This window comes from Muscardinus avellanarius, assembly GCF_963383645.1.
Source record: "Muscardinus avellanarius genome assembly, chromosome: 3".
Lineage (NCBI taxonomy): Eukaryota > Metazoa > Chordata > Mammalia > Rodentia > Gliridae > Muscardinus > Muscardinus avellanarius.
The window spans coordinates 161479755-161506617 of NC_137788.1; the positions used below are offsets into that span (position 1 = coordinate 161479755).

At 44.2% G+C, this 26863-nt stretch overlaps 1 protein-coding gene across 1 annotated transcript in view; it reads left to right on the forward strand.

Annotated features, from left to right (window-relative positions):
* Window positions 1-26863, forward strand: part of ENTREP2 (endosomal transmembrane epsin interactor 2) — a gene marked incomplete at both ends in the record, with an annotated part of 402412 nt that overhangs the window by 349722 nt on the left and 25827 nt on the right. The window contains one exon of the mRNA XM_080691706.1: window positions 24248-24355. Coding sequence (XP_080547832.1) covers window positions 24248-24355 — 108 coding nt within the window. The remainder of the gene's footprint in view (window positions 1-24247; window positions 24356-26863) is intronic.

Genomic DNA, 26863 nt, shown 5'->3' on the forward strand with positions numbered 1-26863 from the left:
CCTCTATACTACACCCCCACCCCTGTTTCTTTTTTTTTTTTTTTTTTTTTTTTTTTTTACTTTGAAACAGGGTCTCAGTAAGGTGCAGAGGGCCTCACTAAGTTGCCGAGGCTGGCCATAAACCTGCGATCATCCTGTCTCAGCCTCCCAAATACTGAGTTTAACAAGTATGCATTGACACTCTTGGCTTGTTAAGTGTCATTTCAAAAAATTCTTTGAAAATCTACAAACCACACATTCACGTACTCCAGATGTGAAAACACTCTCTGAACAGAATTTTCACACTGCTTACATTTCTCATGCCAAGAAGGCCAGTTAATGGCCTTAGTGTGTTATGAATTCTGCCTGTGATAAAAACACCTAGTGAAGGGAAATTCTTACAAGCAGTGGCAAGCCAGGCATGGTGGTGCCTAATTGTAATCCCACTACCTGGGAGGCTGAGACAGGAGGATCACAGGTTCCCAGCTACATAGCTACTCGGGGAGGCCCTCCACAACTTAGTGAGACCCTGTTTCAAAGTAAGGAATAAAATAGGGCTGGGGTATAGCTCAGAGGTAGAATGTCCCTGGGTTCAATCCCTAGTGCGAGGAAAGAAGAAAGGAAGGAAGGGAGGGAGGGAGGGAGGGAGGGAGGAAGGGAGGGAATGGCGGTCAACACTCCCGTAATCCCAGTACTTGGAAGTCTGAGACAGGAGGAATGCAGGTTCGAGACCAGCCTCAGCAACTTGACAAGATGCTATTTCAAAATAAAAAGGGCTGGGGATGTAGCTCAGAAGTGAAATGCCCCTGAGAGAGCAGGAGGGAGGGAGATAGAAAAGGAAAGAGGGAAAAATTAATTTCTGGGAGGAAGGTAGGAAGGAAGGAGAGAATGTGATGTTAGAACTTTATGGTTCCACGTATGAAGTATTTCTAGTTTTGACAGACTCCTGGGAAAGGGCAATTTGTCCCTCCCTTGTCTGCTGAGTAAAATGTCAAGGGAGTCACCTTACAGCTACATTCTGTTGTCATGCAAGGGATGAACTGTCCTTTTGATTCATGAGCAAAAGTACTGCTTCTGCATCTTCCCTGAAATAAACGCTGACAGCCGGCAGTGCTGTGGCAGATGCAGGCCTCTTTTTTTTTTTTTTTTTTTAACCAGGGAAGACACATCCCCAAACTCAGCAGCAATACCTATAAACAGTCATATCTGTAGGTGATTTTTATTTGGGATTTGCAATATAAAGTCCTAATTTTTTCTCCAAGAGTTGATTGTTTTCTTTTTCCTTTGAAAATAAGGCTCACAATAAAATCTGCTATTTTCCTGAATCTTAAATATTCCCCGAACATAAGTAAAAGAATGTGATTTTCTTTTCTTCTTTCTTTTTTCTTGTCTATCAAGAGATTAATATAAACTGTAGAGCTTTTCAAATTATGAATAGTTATAATCAATTTCTTCTGTAATTTCTAATAAAAGAGAGTCTGAGATGTATTTTAAAGCAATTAAAATTTAGTTACCATTCAAAAGTAAATTAAATATAGATAATTATTACAGCTGCTAAATTCCTGAAATACTTCATAATGTTTACAGATGAATGACTGATTCTGATCATATTGGTTTCCAGAGGTGAGTTTATAGGTGAGTTTCTGAGTTGAATGTAATTAACCCATATGTGATAACCAGTCATAGAAAACAATAAGACAAATGGTCCTGCCAGGTATGGCAGTTCACACCTGTCGTTGCAGTTCTTAGGAGGCTGAGATGGGAGCATCACAGGTTAGATATCAGTGTTTGGTAACTTAGTAAGACCTTGTTTCAAAATAATAATAATAGAACTTGTGGGAAGATGGAAACCAAGAGAAGCATCACATGTCAGTCCTGCTGATGCTCGATCACTACTGCTGTGAAAACAGCACCTTGACAAGAGAAAGAAACCAGCATTAATTTGGACAAAGCACTGAAAATTGGAAGGCTACAGTAACAAGGGTAGAAACTGCTCCTGCGAGTAAATCTGCCTGTGCCCAGCCACGGGGCTTACATGGCAAGGAGATAGACTCGCGAGGGGGCCTCAGACCTTGGGGGATTACTATTGAACCTAGTGGAAACTTGAATTAGTAAGTAGCCCATAGATACAGAGGAAAATATAACCCGCAGCTCGAGGAGCCACAGTAGGGACTATAAGGAATACTGTGGTACACCAACTAATGGTGCTAGGGAAAATATCGCAACCTACCAAGTTTTAGGCTCCAAAAGCAGTGAACTCACACCAGGTTGTCTAGGAACAACAAACCACTAGCACCTGAGGCTAGTGAAGGCCCCAGGAGTGACCTCCAACTCAGGGATGGTGTCCCTGGAGCCAGTGAACTGAGCCACTCAAACTCGTGGCATGGAACCAAGCACCCTCTTTCTGCCAGACCTTGGGCCTGAGAAGAGTGTTACAAAGGTGCCATATCTGCCAGACTGCACCAAGATGCCAGGGTACCACTTGATCACAGCCAAAAGCTGGGACCTCAATACTCTGACCACTAGCTGAGTTTGTACCTGGCATACATGTAAGCTAGTGAGTGAAAGTACTCATGTGACTATAACAAGCAGATTTAGAGTGGTGTCCCAGGGGCCATCAAAGCTCAATGGGCCAGACCATAATTTTGGAACATAGCAACTTCTGGCTTTGCTAAGCCTAAGCCCACTGGTCACAGAGGCTGGAGGTCAGCACTCTGCAGTATCAGGGCCTCACAGTCAGCAGACCAGCAGTGGTCTTTGTGGTGCATGAAGACCCAATGAGCGGGATGCAGGCCCTGAATAAAACAATATAGTCTCTGGCCCTGTGGATTTCAGGTCAGGGCAGCACAGTGATCTGCAGATAATCAGAGACTACTGCTTGCCTGCAATAAGAACTGTATCTAGTTAATGAGACTCTGGAGAAAAAAACTCAAAAGTTTGAATATTTGAGTCAAATTGGTAGGGGTGAATATTCACCCAAACATAGACCTTATTATAAAAGGATAGTAAACAAACAGAATTCACACACAAAAAGGAAGAGGATGACAAGACATCAGAAACACAAACTTGAGAACTCTGAAAATATAAGAATGGGGAGCAACAAACTCCTACAACTCAACAGCAAGGGAAATCACCAATACTGATCTACAAGAACTTATAAGAAGGAAAATTCTGAAACCTGATCTTCAGTATGATGAAAGGCCTCACATTAAGTGAACAGGAAATTAAATGGGAAATTGGGGCCTTAAGAAATAATCAGAAAGAAGCCTTGAAGGAAATGAAGGAGTCAATAAATGAAGACAGCAATAGCAAACAATTCTGGAAGATTAGATGAAATGAAAACAGAACATCACTATTGTAAGAAAGTTTATTTAAAACTGAAATAAGAGTCAACAGTATACAGAAGACATTACAACAACAGAACCTAAACATCCAACAATTATGGGACAATAGGAAATGTCCTAACTTAAGGACAAGAAGCAGTAAAGAAAGGAGAGAGGCACTGACCAAGGGTCTCCATATTCTCTTCAAAGAAAGAACTTCAAAGGATTTTCCAAACATGGAAAGGGACTTGGACATTCATGTACAGGAGACACACAGAAACCCATTAGGACAAAAATCAAAGAAGGACCTTCACATGCCACATAATAATCAAAATGACTAACATAGAAGCTAAGGAAAGACTCTTAAAGGCAATTTAAAAAAGAACAAGTGATATTCAGGGGCAGAACAATGAAAACCACTCTAGACTTCACAACCCAAGTCATGAATACTAGGAGGAATGGATATTAAGTACTACAGACCCTGGAAGAACCAACAGTTCTTCCAAGACTAATATATCCAGCAAAGATATCATTTAAAATGAATGGAGACAAAAATGTTCCAAGACAAACAGAATCTTTAAAAAAGCCTGACTACCAAGCCAGCACTAGAGAAAAATACTTAAAGAAACAAATCATAAAAAAGAAAAAAGAAACAAATTCCAGAACCAGAGAAGAAGCGATTTCTGTCAAGTGGACAACTAAGGAAAGAAGAAATAACACTACACCAAACAGGATACAGAACACAAAATGACAGGAAAGAAAAATTATATTTCAATAATAACACTGAACAACAAAGGGCTTACCTCCCCAATTAAAAGACACAGCCTGGCAATGTGGATTAAAAAACACAATCCAACTATATGCTGCTTGCAAAAAAATTCACGTTACAGCCAAAGATATCCATAGCCTAAGATGAAAGGATAGAAAAAGATATACCATGAAAATGGAGACTGAAAACAAGCAGGGGTAGCAAAACTAATAAAACAGGCTTTAAGCTAAAACACATCAGAAGAGACAAAGCAGGGCACTTTTATTAATTAAAGGAAAAATCCAGCAAGAAGATAATGATAGTATATATTTATTCCCCAAATGACGGTGCACCTACATTTGTAAAACAAACTTTTTGGCACATCAGTCCTCAAGTAGATCCAAATATAATAATATTGGGAGACCTCAACACACCATTCACACCACTAGTATATTGATCTTCAAGACAAAAGTTTAGTAAACACTCTTCAGACTAAATAACACTATAAACCAAATGGACCTAATAGACATATACAGATTATTTCAACCAGGAACAGCAGAGTGCACATTCTTCTCAGCTGCCCATGGAACCATCTCCAAAATAGACCACATCCTGGGCCACAAAGCAAGCACCAGGAAATTCAAAAGATGTAATAAAATTCTCTGCATCTTTTTAGATTGTAACAGAATGAAAGTAGAAATCAACAACAGGAAGACCAAAAAAAATACATAAATACATAGAAATTGAATGATACACTCTTGAACAAGGAATGGATTAGAACAAAAATAAGGAGAGAAATTAAAAATTCCAAAAATTAAAAAAAATAGAGACATTGTTAGATGAATTAAGTCTCTATTTCAGAAACCCCCATGACTTAAGTGTCTGTTTCCTGAGAGGTTGTGGCCTGACTGGATAAGCCACCATCTCCCCTCCAGCTGGACACAGTCAGTTACCAGGAGACCTTGTCCTCTCCTTGTCCACCTTGGCCAATCACTGTAAAGGACATTCCCTGCTGACCCTGACCCAATCACCTGGCCACACAACACCCCACACACACAGGACCCCAGCCAATTGGTTCGAAAGGCATTCCTCCTAGCCTATTAGCCCTTAACACGTACCCCCAAGCTGGTTTATAACACTGACCCTGGTCCACACTCACTCTCTTTGTCTCTTCTGTCCATGTCAGTCCCCTCCCCAGTAAATCTCTTGTCTACAAGGCGGTCTCTGGTGTGGTCAAACTTTGTCATTCAGATATGACATATCAAAATCTATGGGACACATTGAAGACAGTCTTAAGAGGAAAATTTATAGCACTGAGTACTCACATAAGAAAAACAGTTTTCAAATAAACGACCTAATGACACATCTCAAGGACCTTGAGAAACAGGAATAGTCCAACCCCAAATCCAGCAGAAGACAGAAAATAATTAAACTTAGAGCAGCAATAATTGAAATAGAGAATTTAAAAAAAATAAAAAGGATCAACAAATCAAAATCTGGTCCTTTGAAAAGATTAACAAGATTGATGAGTCCCTATCCAACATAATCAAAAGAAAGAATAAACCCAAATCATTAAAATCAGAAATGAAAAAGGAGACATCACCACAGACAGTGAGGAAATTCAGAAGATCATTAGAAACTACTTGGAAAATTTATATTCCAATAAACGGGAAAACATGGAAGAAATTGATAGATTTCTAAACACATTAAACCTACCTAAGTTGAGCCAAGAGGATATAAAAATCCTAAACTGTCCAATATCAAGCAAAGCAATAGAAACATCAATAAAAATTCTGCCATCAAAGAAAAGCCGGGATCCAGATGGGTTTCCAGCTATATTCTACAAAACTTTTAGTGAAGAACTAAACCCAATACTTGACAAGTTATTCTGTGAAATCAAAAGTGATGAAATTCTTAGAGTCCTTTTATGAAACCAGTATCACATTAATACCAAAACCAAATAGATACCTCAAAAAAATGAGAGACAAATATTATTGATGAACATAGATGCAAAAAATTCCAAGCCAGATACTAACCATGCGCATTCAAAATCGCATCAAGGTAATTGTACACTATGGCCAAGTTTGTTTCATCCCAGGAAAGCAAGCTTGGTTCAATAGATGGCAAATCAATACATGTTATTCACCACATAAATAGAACTTAGAACAAAAAAAATCATATGATCATATCAGTTGATGCTGCAACACCATTTGATAAAATCCGACATCATTTCAGGTTAAAAACACTGCAGAAAATTGAAAAGGAAGGAACATATATCAACATCCTGAAGGCAACATACAATAAACCCAAAGCCAACATCACCTTGAATGGAGAAAAACTGCAGGAATTTCCTCTAAAATCAGGAGCAAGACAAGGATGCTCACTATCACCACTCATTTTCAATATAGTTCTTGAGACTCTTGCCAGAGCAATAAGACAAGAGAAGGATATCAAAGAAATTCAAAGAAGAAAAGAAGAATTGAAATTACCCTTGTCCACAGACGACACGATCGTATACCTAGAAGATCCAAAAAGCTCAACCAAAAGACAGCGATAGCTGATGAAGCAATACCGCAAAGCAGTGGGTACAAAATCAGCTTAAAAGAAATTAGTAGCTTTTCTATTTATTTGCCAACTGTGGATCCATAGAGAGAGAAATAAAAAAGATCCCATTCACAATAACCAGTAAAATACTTAGGAATAAGCTTGAGGTAGAAGACTTCTACAATGAAAATTATAAAACAGTAAAGAAAGAAATTAAAGAAACAGCACAGTATTGGCACAAAAACAGGCACACAGACCAGTGGAACAAAATAGAAGATACAGAAACTAACCCACACACTCCTTCATGGAGAGAGAGCAGAAAGTGGCTAAAAGAGCATCAGGGACTTATCCCTGGGGCCCAGCTTCAGTGCCCAGTTTTCTCAGAGTCAGAAGAAGCAGAGGGGCTGGACAGCATAGCCCCTTAAGGATGAGATCCCAGGTCCCCCTTTGCCTAGCACCCATCACATGGTTCCTTCTTAGGCCTCAGCTGACCTGACTGAAACCTCCCCTTCCCCAGGCTAGGATTGGGACTGGGAGCAGAAGGGAACGAGGCAGGTGCCCAGTGCTAATGCTGCCCTGTGTTTACCAGGAGCTGGTCTGCAGGGAGGACCGAGGTGAGACAGGAACGGGCTGCAGAGGGCACAGAGTCCATGAGCTGGCCACCCTTCCCAACCTCAGCCGGGGAGGGACGGGAGCTGCCTTGTGCTGAGGCAGCCTCCTTAGTGGGCTGGAGAATCCATGTCACTGGCAGGCAGAAGGGGACCGTTGAGCCCTAGTCAGAGGGTGGAGGCTTGCTCAGATGGGTGATAAGTAAGCCAAAGCCCAGGGCAGATTGACAGTGACCTGCGTCACAGAAAATAAAGTCCTTCTAGAGATTGGGAATGGAGGCTGGTCATACCGGCTGCAGGGTAACACAGAGCATGCTTCAGAGTTGTGCATAAACTGAAGTCAGAGTCCTGCCAGCCAACTAACTACTATCAAAACCATCTGTGATGCAAATCCCCCTTAAGAAACCTCTCCTGCATTTGCTTTATGGGGACCTAATTCAGGGCTCCCCTGATTCTTTTGGCCTTAATTGCAGTGTGTGTGTGTGTGTGTGTGTGTGTGTGTGTGTGTGTGTCCTGGGGAATGAACTCAGGGGTGTTCTACCTTTGAGCTACACTCCCAGCCTTTCTTTATTATTTTGAAACAGGATCTCACTGAGTCAGAGGCTGACCTCAAATCTGTGACCATCCTGTTCCATCTCCCAAGTATTGGGATTACACGTGTGGACAATCACACCTGGCATTTGAGTTGCAATTATTTTTGTCCCCAAAACAGATGCTATTCCCATCCAGGTACAATGGCACATGCCTGGAATCCAGTACTTGGGAGGCTAAAACAGGAGGATCACAGGTCCAAGGCCAGCCTTAGCAACTTGAGGAGATCCGTTTCAAAATTAAAAAAATAAAACTGGCTGGAGGTATGGCTTGGAGCTAGAATGTGTCTGGGTTTAATGAACACACACACACAATTTCCTTTGATTTCTGGGTTGATACTCTTTGAGGATTTATTCATAGAATACAGGATGAATAAGGATGACACAAAGGCCATGGCTTCACCGACCACATCGATGACTGCCTCCAGCAAGAACAAAAGCTCGAGGCGCCGGTGCCCCGTGCCCATCTGTTTCTCTCCTCTCCGTTCCCACCCCAGCCCTCCTCTGACCCCCAAGGACCTCAGCAGTAGGGCTCCTGTTTGGGTTTCCTTACCTCCCTCCCTCCCTCTCCTCTGCTGGCGACTCCAGGTGAGACACCACTGACCCTCCTCAGAAGCGTGGACCCTCTTGTGCCCCTCAGCCAGAGGGATCTCTGCTACCTGGATCCTCATTTCCTTGCCTGCCTGACCTCCCTGGGTTCTAGTGGAAGTCCTCCAGTGACTGTGCAGCTATTCTGTTTCCTCAAGGCCCAGCCCTCCTGGCTCCCAGCCCTCCCAGAGCGCCCCGCCCCAGGCCTGCTCCTCTGTTCTATCAGTGGGCCCTGGGGTGTCAGAGGCATCTGACACGGTCATCTCCTGCAAAGACGCACTAGACACTGAAGGGTCCATCTCTGTACCCTGCCCAGGGATCCCGTCCTCTGGAATTAAAGGAGCCAGAAGCCCAATTACTGAATTAAATGATATTTTCCAGATAAATTGCACAATGCATTACCGCTCTTCACAATCAAGCTAAATCAATAAATAGTGATGGGGCCGTAATTGGTTGCTCTGATCCAATTCCTGAAGTCCAGATGGGCCCTTGGCCACAAGACTGTGCAGAGTTGGCCAGCTAATTGATTCCTTCCTCACTGAGGGTTTCTTTCAAGCAGGCTTGAGTCTAACTGGCCTTGAATTCCCAGGCAAAAGAAGTACCGTAAGGGTGGCTTCACGAGTAAAAACATTCCACTTCTCTTGTGTCTTTGGGGAATTATTTGGCAGTGGCAGATGAAGCGCAGTAATTGAAGTCAATCAAGGTTAAAAGAAATGTGCCCCGTAGCGCTGCACGAGGGGCCATTTATACACCTTGGTCAATATTCGTTTCCAGACTTTAAACTCAGGGTTATAGATGACAGGAGTGTTTCAGCACACACAAAAGATTCAGAGCAGCCTTCCTCTAAGTGCCACACTGAGCAGGACTGCCGGTTCCTCCCTCCCTTCTCTTTCTTTTCTTCCTCTTTTCTCTCATTCCTTCTTTCTTTCTTTTTGGCTTTCTTTCTCCCTCCTTCCTTCCTCCCTGTTTCTTTCTTTCTGTACTGGGGATTGAACCCAGGGGCATCCTACCTTGAGCATGACAGGGTCCTGGAAGGCCCACTTTCTCCTTTGCAGGAGCCCCTCTTCTCTTTTGTCTTCTTGTGGCAAGGAGAGAGCGTGGAGTAAGCAGTGCCTCTTCTGTCCCTTCTGAGAGGGCCCGCCCTCACCACACTATGACCTCCTCTGCATAGCATTGCCTGGGGGGGCGGGTTTCAAAGTATAAATTAGAGAAGATATGAATATTCAGGCCTCAGCATCCACCAATGCTACACTGCATTGAAAGGAGTTAAATTAAATTTCTTGTTTCTATTCTTTAAAAAACATCTCTTTTATTGATGGGTAAGTCCCTATTTATTAATGATGTGCTTTTTATCTATCATCTTGTGCTGTGTTGAAATGAATATTTTGCAGATGTAAACATTACTACAGCAAATTGTTTATTATTTCCTAACATACCTATTTCTAAAATTGTAGACTAAAGAGATATTAGTGATACAGGAGAGTTCTGCAAATGCCATCACAACATTCCCCTATGCTCGCCCTCTGCGGACCTACGTACGCCTTGCTCCTGCACCATCTCTGCTCATAGGTCACAGGTCATAGGTCGTAGGTTACACTCAGGGCTCACAGCTCGGTCACTGCTTATAGATCACTGCTCACAGGTCATACCACCACTCAGAGGTCACGGATCATAGTCATCACTCAGATCACAGGCCATTGGTCACAGGTCACCTCACGTGGGTGACCTCGCCTGGCTGTGTTGCTTCCTGGCGCGGCGGGGGGGACCTGCCCACCTGCACCTGCTCAGGCTTATTCCTTGTCCTTGCGATGGGCCGTATAGAAGGTGAGGTTCCTGGTGTCGCCTCTTTGTATTTGCCCCTCACTCACTCCCCGCCCACGATATTTTGTGAGAGTCATCCCCATGGGTGTGTGGGCTCTCATTTATTTTTCACAACTATATATAGCTTTCCACTATGTGAATACACCAGCACCTATTTACCTACTCTTGGCCTGCTTGCTCGCTCTTTCTTTCTTTCTTTCTTTCTTTCTTTCTTTCTTTCTTTCTTTCTTTCTTTGTACCAGGAATTGAACCCAGGGGCATTCTACCTCTGAGCTATAACCCCAACCCCATTTTAAACACAATCTAAATGTTTCAATATGTTCCACTTATAAAAAATAAAAATTAAAAAATAAAAATATAAAAAAAAATAAAAATTTAAAACAGGGCCTCACCAAGTTGTGGAGGGTCTTGCTAAGTTGCTGGAGCTGGCCCTGAACCTGCAATCCTCCTGCCTTAGCCTTCTAACTACTGGGACTACAAGCATGCTCCACCATTCCTGGCTGGAAATCTTCTTTTTACACACAACGTGGCTCTCAACATCCGTATTCTGGTCCCCCAGGGTGCCTGTGTGAGTGTTTCTCCGGGATCAGTCTCCAAAAGGGCAATTATTGGGTCCTGGGATTTACACAGCTTCTGCTTTACCGGGGATTGTCAAAATGTCCAAGAGGAAGTGCCAACAAGCTATACTCCCATCAGCACTGAGTTAGGATCCTCATTTTTCCATCCCTTTGACTGACCTTCTATTTTTGCCACCTACAAGAAGGAACACGGCGTCTCATTAAGGGTGTTACATGCATCTCCCTGGCCACAGGGAGATGAAACAGCTTTCATATGTAAAGGGCTAGGTGGTCACATCCAAGAATTACGCATTTGTATCTTTTGTGACTATCCTATTAAGATGTCTCTTTTCATTTTATAAAGGTTTCTTAACATCTTCTGAATACCAATCCTTTCTTCATTGTACCTGTTGCAAATAGGACCTCATGTGTAATCTACTTTCTTTTTTAACAGTGTAATTTTCATACTGAAGTTTTTAAATTTTCAACATATCCAGTTATACCGGCCTTTCCCTTATGATTTTTGCCCTTTTGGGTGGTACTGGGAATTAAACCCAGGAGCATTCCACCACTGAGCTGTACCCCTAGCCCTTTTTACTTTTTATTTAGAAATAGGGTCTTACTGCATCACTTCACACGGTCCTCAAATCTGTGATCCTCTTGTCTGAGCTACCCAAGGACTTGGATTATAGGTGTGCTTCACTGTGCCCAGCTGAATTTTACCTTCTATATCCTTTTATAAACATAGTCAATCCTCATTGCCCACAGCAACTGTGTTCTGTAAAGGTGTCTCAAATATTGAGTTAGTGAACACTGAACCATTTCTTCTGGGAAGATACAGGGTTGGCTTTCTTCAAGCCTGTGTTCACATTTTAATCAGCAGATCAACAGAGAGCCTTGCTTTGTGTGTGCTGGTGTATAAAGGCATCTTACTGGGTATGTGGGTTCACAGACATCAGCTCACGGGCAGCTGCACTAGCACATCACTCATCCCTGGACACAGTTTGTCTAACACACACACATATTTTCTCCCTAAGGCAGGCACAGCCTTCTTTTACTTCAGAATGCTGGACAGCACCAGCACTATGAAGTAATATTTTATCCAGTAAAATCACCGAAAACAAAACCACAAGAAATGGGACACTAAGCCCACCACACCAAAAGTCATAGGTGAGTATTCTACCTGCTTACAAGTGGAACCGGAAGGCAGAGTGTCACCTCGTCCTGCATCAGCAGGGAACACGTGCAGTTGGGTAACACAGATGCTCTGCTGCTGGGCATGTATCTAACTTACTGCACAGTACTGCAAGCACTGATCTTGGACCCACAAATAAATTTTAGCAAGCAGTCAAGTCTGTACATGCGAAGCTGACCAGTGAGGAGGGTCAGCACTTTCCTCCCCCAGACTTACAAACAGTCTCCTAGCGTTTGCATCGAAAAGTTTTCAGCCTGTGTCTTGCAAGTGCAGGATGTTTAAATTTCCATGTGTGAGTGGTGTAACGTCACTGATGATAAGTGTGAGTACACAGCCCTGCCAGTGCCATTTACACGACTCTTTCCTACTCATTTGACATACTGCGTTTCCGTGGTACTTTTCATGTTTGCTTCCTCTGCCTTCTTAGTCTATCTACTTTTAAAAAATCAGTTCTAGCTGGGCGTGGTGGCGCACGCTTGTAATCCCCGCGCTTGGGAGGCAGAGACAGGAGGATCGCGCAGGTTCGAAGCCAGCCGCGCGCGCTGGCTTAGGAGACCCTGTTTCCAAACAAAAATGTAAAAGTAGGTCTGGGAGTGTAGCCCGGAGGTAGAAGGGCTTCCAGGAACCCCAGTACCACCAAAAAAAAAAAATCAGTTCTACTGTACCTTAATCACTGCTTGGATAACAGGGCTTGATCTCCAGTAGGATACATCCCTGCACCTAGTTCTTCTTCCAAATTATCTTGTCTAGTCTTTGGTTCCCTCATTTATTATTTATTTTGTGGTTCTAGGGATTGAACTCAAGGGGCATTCTACCTCTGAGCCCTATTTTGAAACAAGGTCCAACTAAGTTGCTGATTATTTCCCTATTTTGACACAATAATGGACAAAGCAATAGAGTAATGTAAATTATAAAGCACAATAATAAAACAAATCCCTGGGACTCAGTAGCTATCACCCATACCGCCATGGCGACCTGGATATGTGTCTGGCAGAGGGAAGTATACTCTTGAATTTTTTTCATTTTCTTTAAAGTTCAGTTACCTAAGTATATATGCCTAGACACCGTATTGTTTAGTTTTGTGGGTTTTTTCTTTAGTTTTATAAAAATGGCATCATATTCTGTGTAGATTTTATAATACATTCCTCATATTCAGCCGCAGTATGGCTGTAACAACTAATTTTCACTGCTCTGAGATATTTCATCTGTGCACACACTGCAGTGTATTGAGCCCTTCCCTGTGGAAGGAGCCCTGGGCGCATCCCAGTTGGTTAAGGAACACCTGTGTGAGCCTCTCAGGACACGAGTGGCCTGCGCTTCCTGAGGAAATTGCTGCAGAACTCCACTTCAGAAGATGATGCCAAATTACTTACCACTGTGATTGTGTTAATTTTTTTCTCCCATGAGAACTGTCCAAGAGCCCTCATTGATCCACACCCAACATTTGCCATTAGTGTTATGGATTTTGCCAGCCCAGCAGGAACACAAAAGATATCTTGTGATCTCAATCTACATTTCCCAGCACTTACTGAAATTGATCATCTTTTTGGACATTTATTTACTGCTCAGGTTTCTTCTAAGAATCGCTGCTCCTGGCTACTGCCTGTGCTATTAGTTATTTGCCTTTAAAAGTTTTTGATTGGTGTAAGGTTTACCTTTTGTTGAAGGAATTCTTTCCTACTCAGAGGAGATAAAGATACACTCCTATACTCATTTCCTTTCATTTTTTTCTTTCACATTTGTGTTCTAAATCCATCTGGCATTGATTTTTGTGTATGTTGTTTAACTAGTTATTTTAACCTTTTATTGAATATTTTTTCCTCAAGAGAAAGAAATCTGCTTTGTCTGTCTCACTTCAAGTTCTGATATTTATTTCCATTCTTTCCTACTAAATGAATCCTTTATATCTCTTTGCCAGTAGAATTATCCTTAGATATCTAGGGTATGAATCGGAAGGCGCTCAAGTCCTTTACAAAATAGCATAGCATTTGCATACAACCCAGACACATCCTCCTGTATACTTCAGATCATCTCTAGATGACTCATACCAAACACAACCGGTGTTGTTTAGTGAATGATGACAAAGGGGTAAGTATCTACGTGTTTACTACTATAATGTCCACATACTAGACGTGCCTGGGCAGTGGCAGGTTTTCAGACAGTCCAAAGAAAGCGTCCAGTGATGTACTGGCGAATGCTTCTTGTAGGAGACCGGTGATGCTCCAAGAACAGTCGGTTCAGGTGCTGACGGTAGCACCTCTGTCCCTCGCGGGCTTTGCCAAGCAGCACTACCTCCCTTCTGGTGTGCTGCCCAGGGTGGCTGAAGGAATGACGTCCACAGCCCTCGGTTCTGCACCGGCCCCCACTCAAAGAGGGTCTTATGTGTCAGGCTGCAGAAGGGGAGGGGCGACTCATCGGCTTGCTGGTGTGTTGGTCTGACCGGCATCCTATGGAGCAGCCGTCCTGGTACGCAGGCAAGAAGGCGGCTTCCTCCAGAGACGCCAGCCCGCCCTGGTTCCCAGGGCATGAGCCAAAGCCTTCAAGAGAATCTGTGTCTAGACGTCCCAGCCCCGGCCTGCTCTCCCGGCTCCTTCAATTCGACTGGGTTTAGGGGAAATAGGAAGGGGATATTGAGAGACACGGTGTTTCACCATCCCCATTTACTTTGGGAATGATACAACCAAAGACACAAATTTTCCCTAATATTTTCTATCCACAGATGGCTAAGTCAATGGCCATAGAAACCATGGATATGGCCCATACCACACTTCCTTAGTTATTATAGTTTTATGAAGAGTTCTGCTAACCTGTAAACTTATGTAGGACTTTATAAACTTACCTTCAAGTAAAGCGGTCACTCCCTCAAGTTGCTCCCACAATTTCTAAGATGAAATCTTTACATTTGACAGTTCTCCACTCTCTCTACCCTGAGCCTCCCCCTGGACCCCAGGACCCAGCCCCTGACCATTTGTGTCCAGCACCAGGGCCCCCATGCTGGCACCGGGCTTGATCTGGATCAGCTGCTGCATCCTTGGGGTCCCACCTCTGCCTTAACCTGTAACACAGAGGGCGTCGCCAGGTGTGGTGGGCACGCTTGTCATCCCAGCATCTGGGAGGCTGAGACAAGAGGATTGAGGTTCCCCAAAAGCCTCAACTACTTACTGAGGCCCTTTGCAACTCAGTGAGACCCTGTTCAAAATAAAGAATAAAAAGTGAATTTCTTTTGATTGTGCTACTCAAGCTGGGACCTGCTGTACAGTGTTGGATAGAAGTGACAGTGGCGGCCATCCTCGTGTGCTCCTGGGTGTTTGCTATAGGGTTCCTTGAGTTAAAGGAGCTCTGGTCTGTTTGTCGTTTATTAGAGGCTTTCTACAAGAGTGTTAAAATATCAACTCCTATATTGAGTCTATGGAGATGATCATATATGGCTTTTCTTGTTTGGCATGGTGAATTCCATTAATGGATTAGTTAATATAGAACACCTTTGCAATATAGGACTAACCAAACTTGTTCATGTTTTTAAATATGCTATTAGATTTTTGTTGATATTTTGTTTAGGGTTCTTGCATCTGGGTTTGCAAAGAGTAAGTTTCCTTTCTTGTTCTATCCACACGCATCTCTTTTTATAGCCAGTTATCCCAACACAGGCTATGTAATGTGCTGCATTTGTTACAAGGATCTTTACCTGAACGCTCTTCTGTTCCTTCACTGATGTCATATATTCTATTATTATAGATTTGTGATATATTTTAATGTATGCAAGGCCTTTTTTTCCAAAAATGTTTTGACAATGCTTGCTTTTCTTTCACAATTTTATAAATTTGGGGCTAAATTAAAATGTTTTAAAATAATGATTTAAAGTTAGAGGCTAATTAGGATCACAATGGTTTCACACACGCACATACACACACACACACACACACACACACACACACTTTTGGCCTGGTTATCCTTCAGATATCATCAAAGTGGCAAATAATTTGATGACACTGTAAGAAAACAATCTGTTAATTGGAGTTATTTACAGACTCCAGTTTAGGCCATTTACAACCACCAAATGAAGGCTAAAGTCTGCGGATTCACAGAGCAGAGGACGGTTTTTAGTTAACAAGTCAGGTGCAGCTTTGCACCATGAAGTAGAGAATGCAGACTTCCTCTTGGATCCCGGATCCCGAGCTCCGCTGGGAAAGAGCACGTTCTCTGAGAGGAGCAGTCCTGCCCTCTGCAGTAGCATTTGCTTTATGAACGGTACTTGAGTGGTCAAAAAAAGCCCAAAGTTGATTTAGGCTTTTAGGAATCTTAAATGGGATGTTTACATCGTGAAATTACAGCTCATGCAAACACCTCATGAATCCCTTTCCTTTGTGTGACAGCCTAATTTTAGCGCCTTTTGTAGGCTCACGATTCAAGAAGCCACAAAGACCGCTGTAGCCAGTAACCACTCTCCATAGAAACAAATTAAATGGCATAGAAACAAATTAAATGGCCTAGGATTTGTTCCAGGATTTGTCTGATCATTTTAGAAATTTTATACAAATTAAGTTACAGATTTTACACACACACATACACACAAACATGCACATACACTGATCATGATACCAAAAAGATGTGTGTGTGTGTGTGTGTGTGTGTGTGTGTGTGCACATGTGTTTAAATGATTCTCATTTCTGCATTAAAGGGGAAGGTGAATTTTTCTCTGTGTGTGGTTGGACATTGGAAAAGTAAGTATATCATTTCCTTCTAGTCTGAACTTAAGCTCTGTAACAGAACAGAGAGATAGCCCATTAATTTTCAAACAAGCTGGGTGCAGTGGCACACACCTGTAATCCCAGTACGTGGGAGGTTTAGACAGGAATGCTGCATGATCAAGGCCAGCAATACAGGGTAATTTAGCAAGTAACTTAGCAAGCTCCTGTTGCAAAATAAAACATAACATGGCTAGGGGTGGAGATCAGAGGTAGAATGCCTTGAGTTCAATCCCCAGTGACTTACACATACTTACACGCATGCACACATTTCTTTTTCAAAGAAATATTTAGCAATCACCTATTTTGAGCAAGCACTCTACTCTACAGAGCAGTAGACATCGTAGCAGAAGCGATTCCACTGCACATAGCACTATACAGAGTAGAGTCCTGCTCTTAATGTCCTATTAAAAGTGGAAATGTAGTGTCTATTCTTGCGGGGTCTGAGATTTGTGGCTACTTCTCTGGCAGAAGACACGTGACTCCTGGTTCAGCAACAAAGAACTTTACAACACATGGCAAAAGCTGTGGCCAGCACACTGTTGGTTCCGTCGTTCCCCAGCCTCCTCCCGTCTCAGGAGGGATGCAAAGCGCCCAACATGGCTGCCTGCACACTGAAGAACACCCAGCTTGGGAAACCTATATTCCTTCAGAGTGAACCCCAGCTTGTCTCGGGCAGAACGCCTCACTCAGTGTTGCTTGTTGCAAACTCAGCCAGGGGAAATGAGCTGGGTAAAGACTCGCCGAGGTTTTACATCCTTGGCGTACCCGGCGGGAGCTTGAAGCCATGCCCAGAGTGCACGGCAGCGTCTAAGGTTGCCAGGCAATGAACAGTAAACACAGAGGGCATCTCAGAGGACGCGCCACACACAATCACACTCCCATCCCTTCTGGTCCATGCCCTGGCCTCTCCTCATCCTGCCTCCCATCATTATGCCTTGGCTGATAATAGCCTCCTGGGGGAATCTTTTCATTATTCAAAGAAAGAAACCATGTAGAAGAAAAACAGTAAATGAAATAATGGAAAATAAATATAGCAGTTTATCCTCTGTGAGTCTAGTATTCCCAACAAAGGAATCAAATATCCTGAATTCTTAAGTAAGTTTGTTTTGTGGTACTAGGTATGGAACCCAGGGGCATTCTACCTCTGAGCTGCAACCCCAGCTCTATATTTTATTCTTTATTTTGAAACAGGGTCTCACTAAGTTGCAGAGGCTGGCTGCGAACCTGCAATTCTCCTGTCTCAGCCTCCCAAGTACTGGGATGACAAGCGTGTGCTACCATGCCCAGCTCTGAATTTTTAGGTTTTTAAGATAGTTTTATTGGTGCATTGTAGTTCTGTGTCACAGTGAGATTGGAGGCGATACACATAGGTACACGGCACTTGGTGTGCTTCCCTCTGGATCCTCTCCCTGTACACGTTAGGGGATTAACAGTGGTAACTCCACGTATGGCTTTATTTGAACCATTTCCTCCATCAGTCCTTTTTCTCCTCCCACCTCTCTCCTCCAGTCCCCTTCCACAGTCCTACTGGCCTCTCCACAATTATCTAAAGTCTCCTTTGCTTTCTATTTCCTTTTTAACATCCCCATATGAGAGAAAACATATGACCTCTGACTTTCTGAGACTAGCTGATCTCAGCATAATATTCCCTAATTCCTTCCATTTTCTTGCAAATGACACAATTTTGTTCTTTCTGGCTGAGTAGACTTCCATCGTGTGTGTGTGTGTGTGTGTGTGTGTGTGTGTGTGTGTGTGTGTGTGTACATCACATTTTCAATACCCGTTCATCTGTGGCAGATTGCTAGGCTGATTCTGTATTTGGCCACTGTGACTTATGCTGCTGTGAACACGGACAGTGCTTACTAAGGTGGAGGCGTCCGCACATTCTCGCGGCCATCGGCTTTCTCTGTTGATTGTGTTATTAATATCCTAAGTCACTTGGACTGGAGAGACGTTTAAAAGAATTCACCATTTGTAGGTTTGTCTAAGTGTCTGAAACTTTTCCCCTCTTGTTTCTGTTCTAAACGAAATTTGTTGTGTGTGTGATTTCATTAGTTTTATTTGTGTTAATAACTTCAAAAGCAAGCCTGAAGAATTCCCAGCATCAGCAATGAGAGACTGGCTTTTCTTTCACAATGGCCATTCCCAATGACCTTGTAAAGGGATTTTATAGACCATGGGTTTCAGTGCTTGTAGAAGACTCGTCCATAAAGCTGTCAAAGGGGTAAAGGCATTGTTTACTCGAGAAAAGAATGCCAAAGAAACACATAAACACAATTCCAGGTGGTGTAGGGTTCTTTAGAAAAGAAGCCAAGCATTTAAACAGCTGGAGAAGGGATGGGGGAAGAAGTCTTTTTGTCCTATATTTCAAATGAAAGCACGTCACAAGACATAAAGCAGTATTTGCCTCAGGATGCATATCCACACAAAAGGCTCTGACTTGTGTTTCTTTTCTATGAGTGGTTTTATTTGTTTGCAAATGGGAGTGCATGAAAAATTAATGTGATTTTTGAGAAGGGTGTTCATTGCAATGGCAGTAGAAAGTATGATCATTAGAGCTGAAATGTTTAGAGATGAAGACTAAGCATACACTCACTCGGTTTATAATTTTAGCTGTTACATCGACAGGCGCCATTATTTTAATTATAATTTTGAATGACCTCCCTGAGAGATAGCAAATGTTTATTTAAGAGTTCCAAGTCCAGTGTGGTGCCACACACCTGGAATCCCAGTACTTGAGAGGCTGATTGCATTCCTTTCTTGGGTCCCTTTCTTCTCTATCCCCTTCAGTAAGACCTCACAGCCAGCTCTCACAGTGAGAGAGGCCCAAGGGTCTCAGCGCTGGGAGAGGGACCTGAGGGGGCTCCCTGTGACTCCCTGGGTGGGCTGGACAGGACTGAGTCTGGGGGGACCAAGACATGGAGACCAGAGTTCTAGGGATGGCGTCCTGAGGAGGAGAGAGCTGTGGGATCTTCAGAGGGGCCCCTTGAGTGTTCTGTTGAATGCTGGTTAGGACATGCTTAAGAAGAAAGTGCTGGAGTCTGGGAAAAGAATGTCCAAGGAATTGGAGACACACTTCCTGGCACTCCCTCAGGGCTGGGATAGTACCTGTTCCCACGTGGTGCAGAGATCTGGCAACAGTCTGGCCTCAGCTGGGGATGCTTAGCCCTACATTGAGCCCCACTTTCGTTCTGCCTCACTAAATCTTAAAATCAAGGCTCACTTCTCTGCCTTTACATTTGCTGTGGGCTATACAGCCTGGGGGTAGGGGGTGTTGAAACACCATATGTTCATTTTCCGCCATAGTAGTATTATAGATACATTTCTTCATGAGCTCACAGGTGGGCCTGAGAACTGATAAGCACCGGCTTCTATAGTCACAGGCCATGTACAGGAGAGCAGGAGACTTCCTAGAGGATACCACAGAAGAAAGTACACAGACTTGTGTGTGCTTATGAGTAAGCCGTGGGGAGGCTCCTAGACAAGGCAGGGGGCACCCAGCGCATGCACGACGTTGGTCAGCAAAGCCAGCATTTCTCACCTCAGGATCTACCAGCCTTCTGATTAGGTCGCTGAAACTAACCTTTTCAATATAAGTCACTCTGTGAAAAGTCAATCTTTCTCCATAATTCTTTGAGTACGTATAGTATTTTGTACATTTATATATCAAGAAGATTGAAGAATATATCTTTATTTTAAGTAGTTGGTCATTTTTGTGTATCAAGGTTATTGTTTCCTTTTTCTTTTTTTAAATTTTTTATTGGTGCATATATTCATACATCATATTGGGGTAAAAACTTGAGTGGACATATATGTACACATCACCCATTTAGCCCCTACCCCATTCCCTCCCCATCCCTCCCTCCCTTGCTTGGCTTAGTAGTTGACTTCAATATGTTTAAGTATATTGTGTGTTTTAGAGATTTTCCTCTTCCCTCCTCCTTTCCCCTCCTTTAGGTTGTCTTGTTTGCTCCTCTATAGGATTTCCTTTTTCATCTAGAGTTCCTCCTATGACCCATTTCTCCTTAGCTTTCACATATTAGGGAAAGCATCCAATTTCTTATTTTTTGTGACTGACTAATCTTGCTTAGTATAATGTCCTCCAGTTCCATCCGTTTCCCTGAAAATGATGTAATTGAGTTTTTTTTAATGGCTGAGTAGATTTCCATTGTGTACATATCCCACAGTTTTGTAGTCCACTCATATGTTGGTGGACATCTTGGCTGGTTCCATAGTTTGACTATGGTGAATGTACAGCTATGAACATTTTTTTTTCTATTTCTGGTATGGGTCTGCGAGTGCATTCCCTAAAGAAGACGAGTGTGTCTGGACAGTTAAAACTCCACACTGTTTACCCTCTATGAGGGGGACAGGATGGAGATATCTGCTCTCACCACCTTGCCCATTCCTGTTCATAGTGCTCAAGGTCCAAGCTCGTGCTATAATGCAAGAAAAAGAAATAAACAACATATGAATTGAAAAAAGAGGAAATAAAATATTTGCAGATGACCTGGTTGTCTACATAGAAAATCCTAAGGCATCTGCAACAAAATGACTAAGACTAGTAAATCTAACAAGATCACAAGATACCAAATACACAAAATCAACCGCATTTTTGTATACTAACAACAAACATGCGGAAACTGAAATTAAAAGCACAAAAATGAACTTCAACATAAACGTCACACCTTGCTCAAAAAGCAGCGTAAAATGGATCATAGTTGTAAGTGTAAAACAAAACAATAAAACTTTTAGGAAAAATCATGGGAGAAAATCCTTTGGGTCCAGGGCCAGTCCAGGAGCTCTTAAGACTTGACACCAAATGCTGAAACCACAAAGGCAAAGGGTGACAGACGGGACATTAGAACCTTACAAACTTGTTCTGTGAAAACCATGTGTAATGGGCTGAATGTTTGTGTTGAAACGGTAACCTCAATAGGACGGTATGAGGAAGCTGGGCTGTGGCAGGGGATTGGGCCATGAATGGGATGGGTGTTCCTGTTTCAGAGACCCCAGAGAGCTCATTTGCCCTGCCGAGTGGGGACACAGTGAGAAGCTGGTAGTCTGCAGCTCGGACGCGGGCCTTCCCCTTGATCCTGGGCTTCCAGATGCCAGAGAACTGTGAGGAACAAGTGCTTTGTGGTTTGAGCTGATGACATTTTGGTTATAGCCAAATGAACTAAGACACCATCTGAAGAGAATGAAAACATGAGCTACACTCTGGGAAAAAGTATTTCCAAGATGCTCGTCTGATGAACAGCTCGTATACTTTTGTTCTTCCACAAAGAACAAAATTATGTTATTTGAAGAAAATGGATGGAACTAGAGGGTATTGTGCTAAATGAGACCAGCCAGTCTCAGAAAGTGCAGGGTTGTATGGTTTCTCTCCTCTGTGGAAGCCAGAGAGGAATTACGAGACAACGGGGACTTCAGAAGAAGATGGAGAGACTCCAGGGGAGCAATGGAGGGGCTCCAGATGGGGGGAGGAGACCGATGGAGGAAACGGTTCAATAACGCCATGCACGTGTACGAAACCACCGGTGCCGACCTCAGCAACACGTGCAGGAAGGGGCCGGAGCCGGAGGCGCAGGGAGACACCCCACGTGCTTTGCCCGTGGACGTTCCTATCACGCTGAGCCTCGTCATGATGCACAATACTGACAACACAAAAATAAAAGGATGTGCAAGAAAGCACTACGAGGAAGAACTCTTAAAACTCAACAGGCTTTTAACAGGCAAAGCATACAGCAAGAAAATAAGCAAAAGACACGAACAGACATTTTGCCAGCAAGGACACATGAGTAGATAATGACCATCTGAAAAGACTGTTCAACCTCATGAGACTTCAGGGAAATGCAGATTAAAACCACAGTGGTGTGTCACTGCACACCTGTCAGCATGGCTGAGATAAAAAGAAGCACAGCAAACGTTAGCAATGAGGTAAGAAACGGATCGCTCATGCGCTCCTGGTGGTGATATAAAATGTTCCAGCCACTCTGGAAAGCCAACTGGCAATTTTTTATACAACTAAATATGCAGTTACCATACCTAGCAATTGTATTCTTGGACATTTTCCCAGAGAAAGAAAAGCTCATACTCACATAAACACCTGCACACTAATGTTCATAGTGGCTTCATTTGTAATGGACCCAAACTGGAAACAACCCAGATACTCCTCAACGAATGATGAATGAGATAACTGTAGTATGTCGATACTGGGAGTACTACTCGGCAAAGAAAAATAACGAAGCATTAATACATGCAACAGTTTGAGTGAGTCTCGAGGGAATCGTGCTGCACAGGAAAGACCGTTTCCAAAAAGATGCAGCTGTATGATTCTGTTTTATGTAACGTTCTTGAAATGACCTTTTTTATGGTACTGGGGATGGAACCCAGGGACATTCTACCTCCGAGCTACACCCCCAGCCCTATTTGGTATTCTTTATTTTGAAACAGGGTCTCACTGAGTTGCAGAGGGCCTCAGTAAGTAGCTGAGGCTGGCCGTGAACCGCGATCCTCCTGCCTCGGCCTCCCAAGTGCTGGGATCACAAGCGTGCCCACCACGCCCGGCTGACAAAATTTTAGAAAGCAAGAACAGACTACTGATTGGCAGAGGTTAGGAACAGGAAACCAAGTGGAGGGCAGAGGGAGAGGTTGGTGTTGGCTACAAAAGGCAGCATAGGAGGCGGGTCCTTGCCCGGCTAAGCATTCTGTCTCTGTTGCTATCAGAACCCGGGCTGTGTGACTGTGCTGTAGTTTTGCAAGATGCCGCCATCAGGTACACAGCACCACCCGACCTTTCTGCTTCTGTGTATTAATTCTTACACCTGCAAGTGAATCTATACTTATCGCAAGATTAAAAGTGTTTTTAAAAAAATCTATACTTATCTCAAGATTAAAAGTGATTAAAGACCTGGCATTTTCACAAAGAAGAACACAATGAGGTCATTCGTAAGAAAATAGATAAAACCAGAGAATGTCATGCTGAGATCAGCCAGCCTCAGAAAGTCAAGGGTCGTATCTCTTGTCTATGTGGAAGCCAGAGAGAAAACAGGAAATGTAAGGGACTTTGGATAATCGTGGAGAGAGACCAGTAGGATAGTGGGAGGGGAGTCAGGAGAGGGGGAAGAAAGAGCTGATGGAGGAGACAGTTCAGATGATGGTGCCGTAATGCCATGTCCTATTGTCTTTTGTGGCACTAGGGATTGGGCTCAAGGGCATTCTACCTCCCAGCTGCAGGCCCCGCCCTCCTTGACTTTTAATTTGAAACTGAGTCGTTAGGTTGATGAGTCTCACTACTTGCTGAGGCTGTCCTCGAACCCTCGATCCTCCCTTCTCAGCTTCCCTAGTACTGGGATTACCGGCACACACCAACACACCCGGCTTTAGAGGCCAGTTTTGATCGTGAAACACATGCTACATAACTTTTCTTCATGTACACGTTAGCAGTCGGCTGTCCACGCTGGCTCTTGACCTGGGTGAGGGGCTGCGGACTCCCCACCCGGGCTTCCGCCATAGGCTGACCTTCTCCCATCCTCTCTCGCAGGACCTCCTCTTCAGCGTGTGCGCCCTCAACGTGCTCTCCACCATCGTGTGCGCGCTGGCCACCGCCATGTGCTGCATGCAGATGGCCTCCTCCGACGTCCTGCACATGGTGAGTGGCCCCTTCCGCCCCGCCCGGCAGAGCTGGACGCTTCTGATTGGAAGGTAGAGGCAGGGGTGGGGCGAGGGCGGGGCCGGGCCTTGCTCTGGCTGGCTGTATATTGGGCACTGCTGATGTCTGTCCTAGATGCGCTTAGAACTCCAGGCCGACAGAGCCCTGCTGCTGTCCTGCACTCCTAGACGGCCCCCGAGTCACTTTACTGACCGTCCCCCGGCTCCTGATGTCCTCTGGGACCAGCTACTCCAAAGCAAGGGACCGGACCGTCCTCACCCTTTGGAATTTGTTTTAGTAAAGAAAGTTTAGAGTTGTCAGAAGATGTCATTTGGGTCTCCCGAGCCAGGGTCCTACAGAAAAACGGTTTCTGCTCCTGGGGAGCAATGGGGCCAGGAGCAGGGGTCAGCCACTTAATAAAGACACATTTACAAACACGCGTTTCGTAAATAATGAAGGCTCCTAATTTCCATGTGAGTAGAACACAGCCTCCTCTTTAGTATGTTACCACTAAATTCTTGATAGCAAGATACTATTCTTTGAGGCTAAGGGTAAGAGTCCCCCTCTTTCTTGGTCGCTTTCTCCTTTCTTCCCTCATTTCCTTCCTTCTTTTTTTCTTTTTGTCCCTCTTTCCTCCCTTCCTTCTGTTCATTGGTCTGAGTCTGTCTTCTGTTGCTATAACAACATACCCAAGACAAGAAAGTGTGTACAACAAAGAGGTTATTTGGCGCACAGTTGTGCGGGCTGGAGTGCCCGGGTGGAGCGGCTCTGCCTGGCTGGCTTCCGTGAGGGTCTCAAGCGATGGAGGAGGGAGGGTGGGCACGAAAAGAGACAAGACACAAGGGTACCTTGATGTATCACACCTCTCTGCGGATAAATACCTTAGCCCATGACAGTGAGAAGGGAAAGAGCGCTGATCCACTCTCCAGCTCCAGCCCGGCCACCCTCGGCCCCTCGAGGCCGCCTCCCAGCACTCCGTATTGGGAGTTCAGCTCCCAGGCGAGTTTGGGCGAGAACCAGCCACTCAGAGCCCAGCCCCATCTTGCTCAGCTGCCCTTGAGACGCACCCTGCCTCCCTCTCAAGGTCGTCTGCGTCTCATGAAAGGCAAGGCCGTCCTGTGCCAGGCTTCTCATTCATTTATCAGCCACCCCTGGCTGTACACCGAGGTGTTAATTCCTCGGTCCTGCTTGCACGCCGTGTGCAGCCTGGGCGGCATGGACCCGCGCGGCTGCGGCTGTCGGCGCGGGCTGACCTCCGGGAGAGGCTGCGGTGTTCCGAGGGGTGTCTAATTAAGCAGTTATTCAGCGGGGTGAACCTTTGGCCCCCTCCACCGAGGCCTTGTGTCGGCAATTTTCTGCAGCGTGTCGTGTGAAGCTAAGGTTAAGTACTGGGATTTCTCCTCACCTCAGCAGATTTTACTATTGATCTGTAAATATCACACCAATTTGACCAAACTTACAGAGCCAAAGGGCCATGAATGCTGACAGTTTGCACTCCCCTACTTTAGGCATTAAAATAAAAATTTACAACTAAAGAAGGCCCACGTATCTTCTAGCCACAAAAGCACGCGCAGTTAGGACAGTGATGTGCGGGGTTATTGTGTGGCTGGGATGTGTGGAACCCGACGGGAATGGAGGTGGGAGTCAACAGTCAGCAGCGCCTCCGGGTGTGAGTCCCCCTCGCCTTTGTGTGAAGAAGACACCTGAGCGTGCCACGAAACCCACTGTGCCTTAGTCTGCTCACCTGTGCCACGGACCTACTTGAACACCTGGTGGTCACTCCGTAAGTGTGGCCTGTGTCGGTGTTTATTTTACTTATTTTTATTGTCATATTTTTGAAATTCCAGAGGTCAAATTCAGGGCATTGTGCAAGTGAGGCAAGCTTTCCAGGCCTCGGGGCAAAAGGTAGAGGGGGAGTGGGCACGGAGCTTCAGTCCCACCCTAGGTTGATTTTTATATATGGAGGGAATGTTAGTTTCTCAGTGGGACATCACAGAAATGACTGCAAATTCAACAGTGCCTTGAGGTACTTAACCAATTATAACTTACTCTAAGCTGGGCATGGTGGCACACACCTGTGATCCCAGTACTTGGGAGGCTGAGACAGGAGGACAACAGGTTCAAAGCCAGCCTCAGCAACTTATCCAGACCCTGTTTCACAATAAATTTTTGTGTGAGTGAGTCTGGGGATAGAACCCAGGGGCATTCAACCTCTGGGCTACACCCCCTGCCCTATTTTTTATTCTTTATTTTGAAACAGGGTCTCACCAAGTTGCGGAGGGCCTCGCTAAGATGCTGAGGCTGTCTGAACTGAGATCCTCCAGTCTCAGCCTCCCAAATACTGGGATTATAAGTGTGTACCACCACACTCAGCTTCACAGTAAAAATTTTTTAAAGGGGCTGGGAGTATACTTTAGAGGTAAAACGACCCTGGGTTCAATCCCCAGTACCAAAAAGAAACGCAAACAAAAAAACACTCTGTAAAAGTAAATTATAACAGTTACTGCT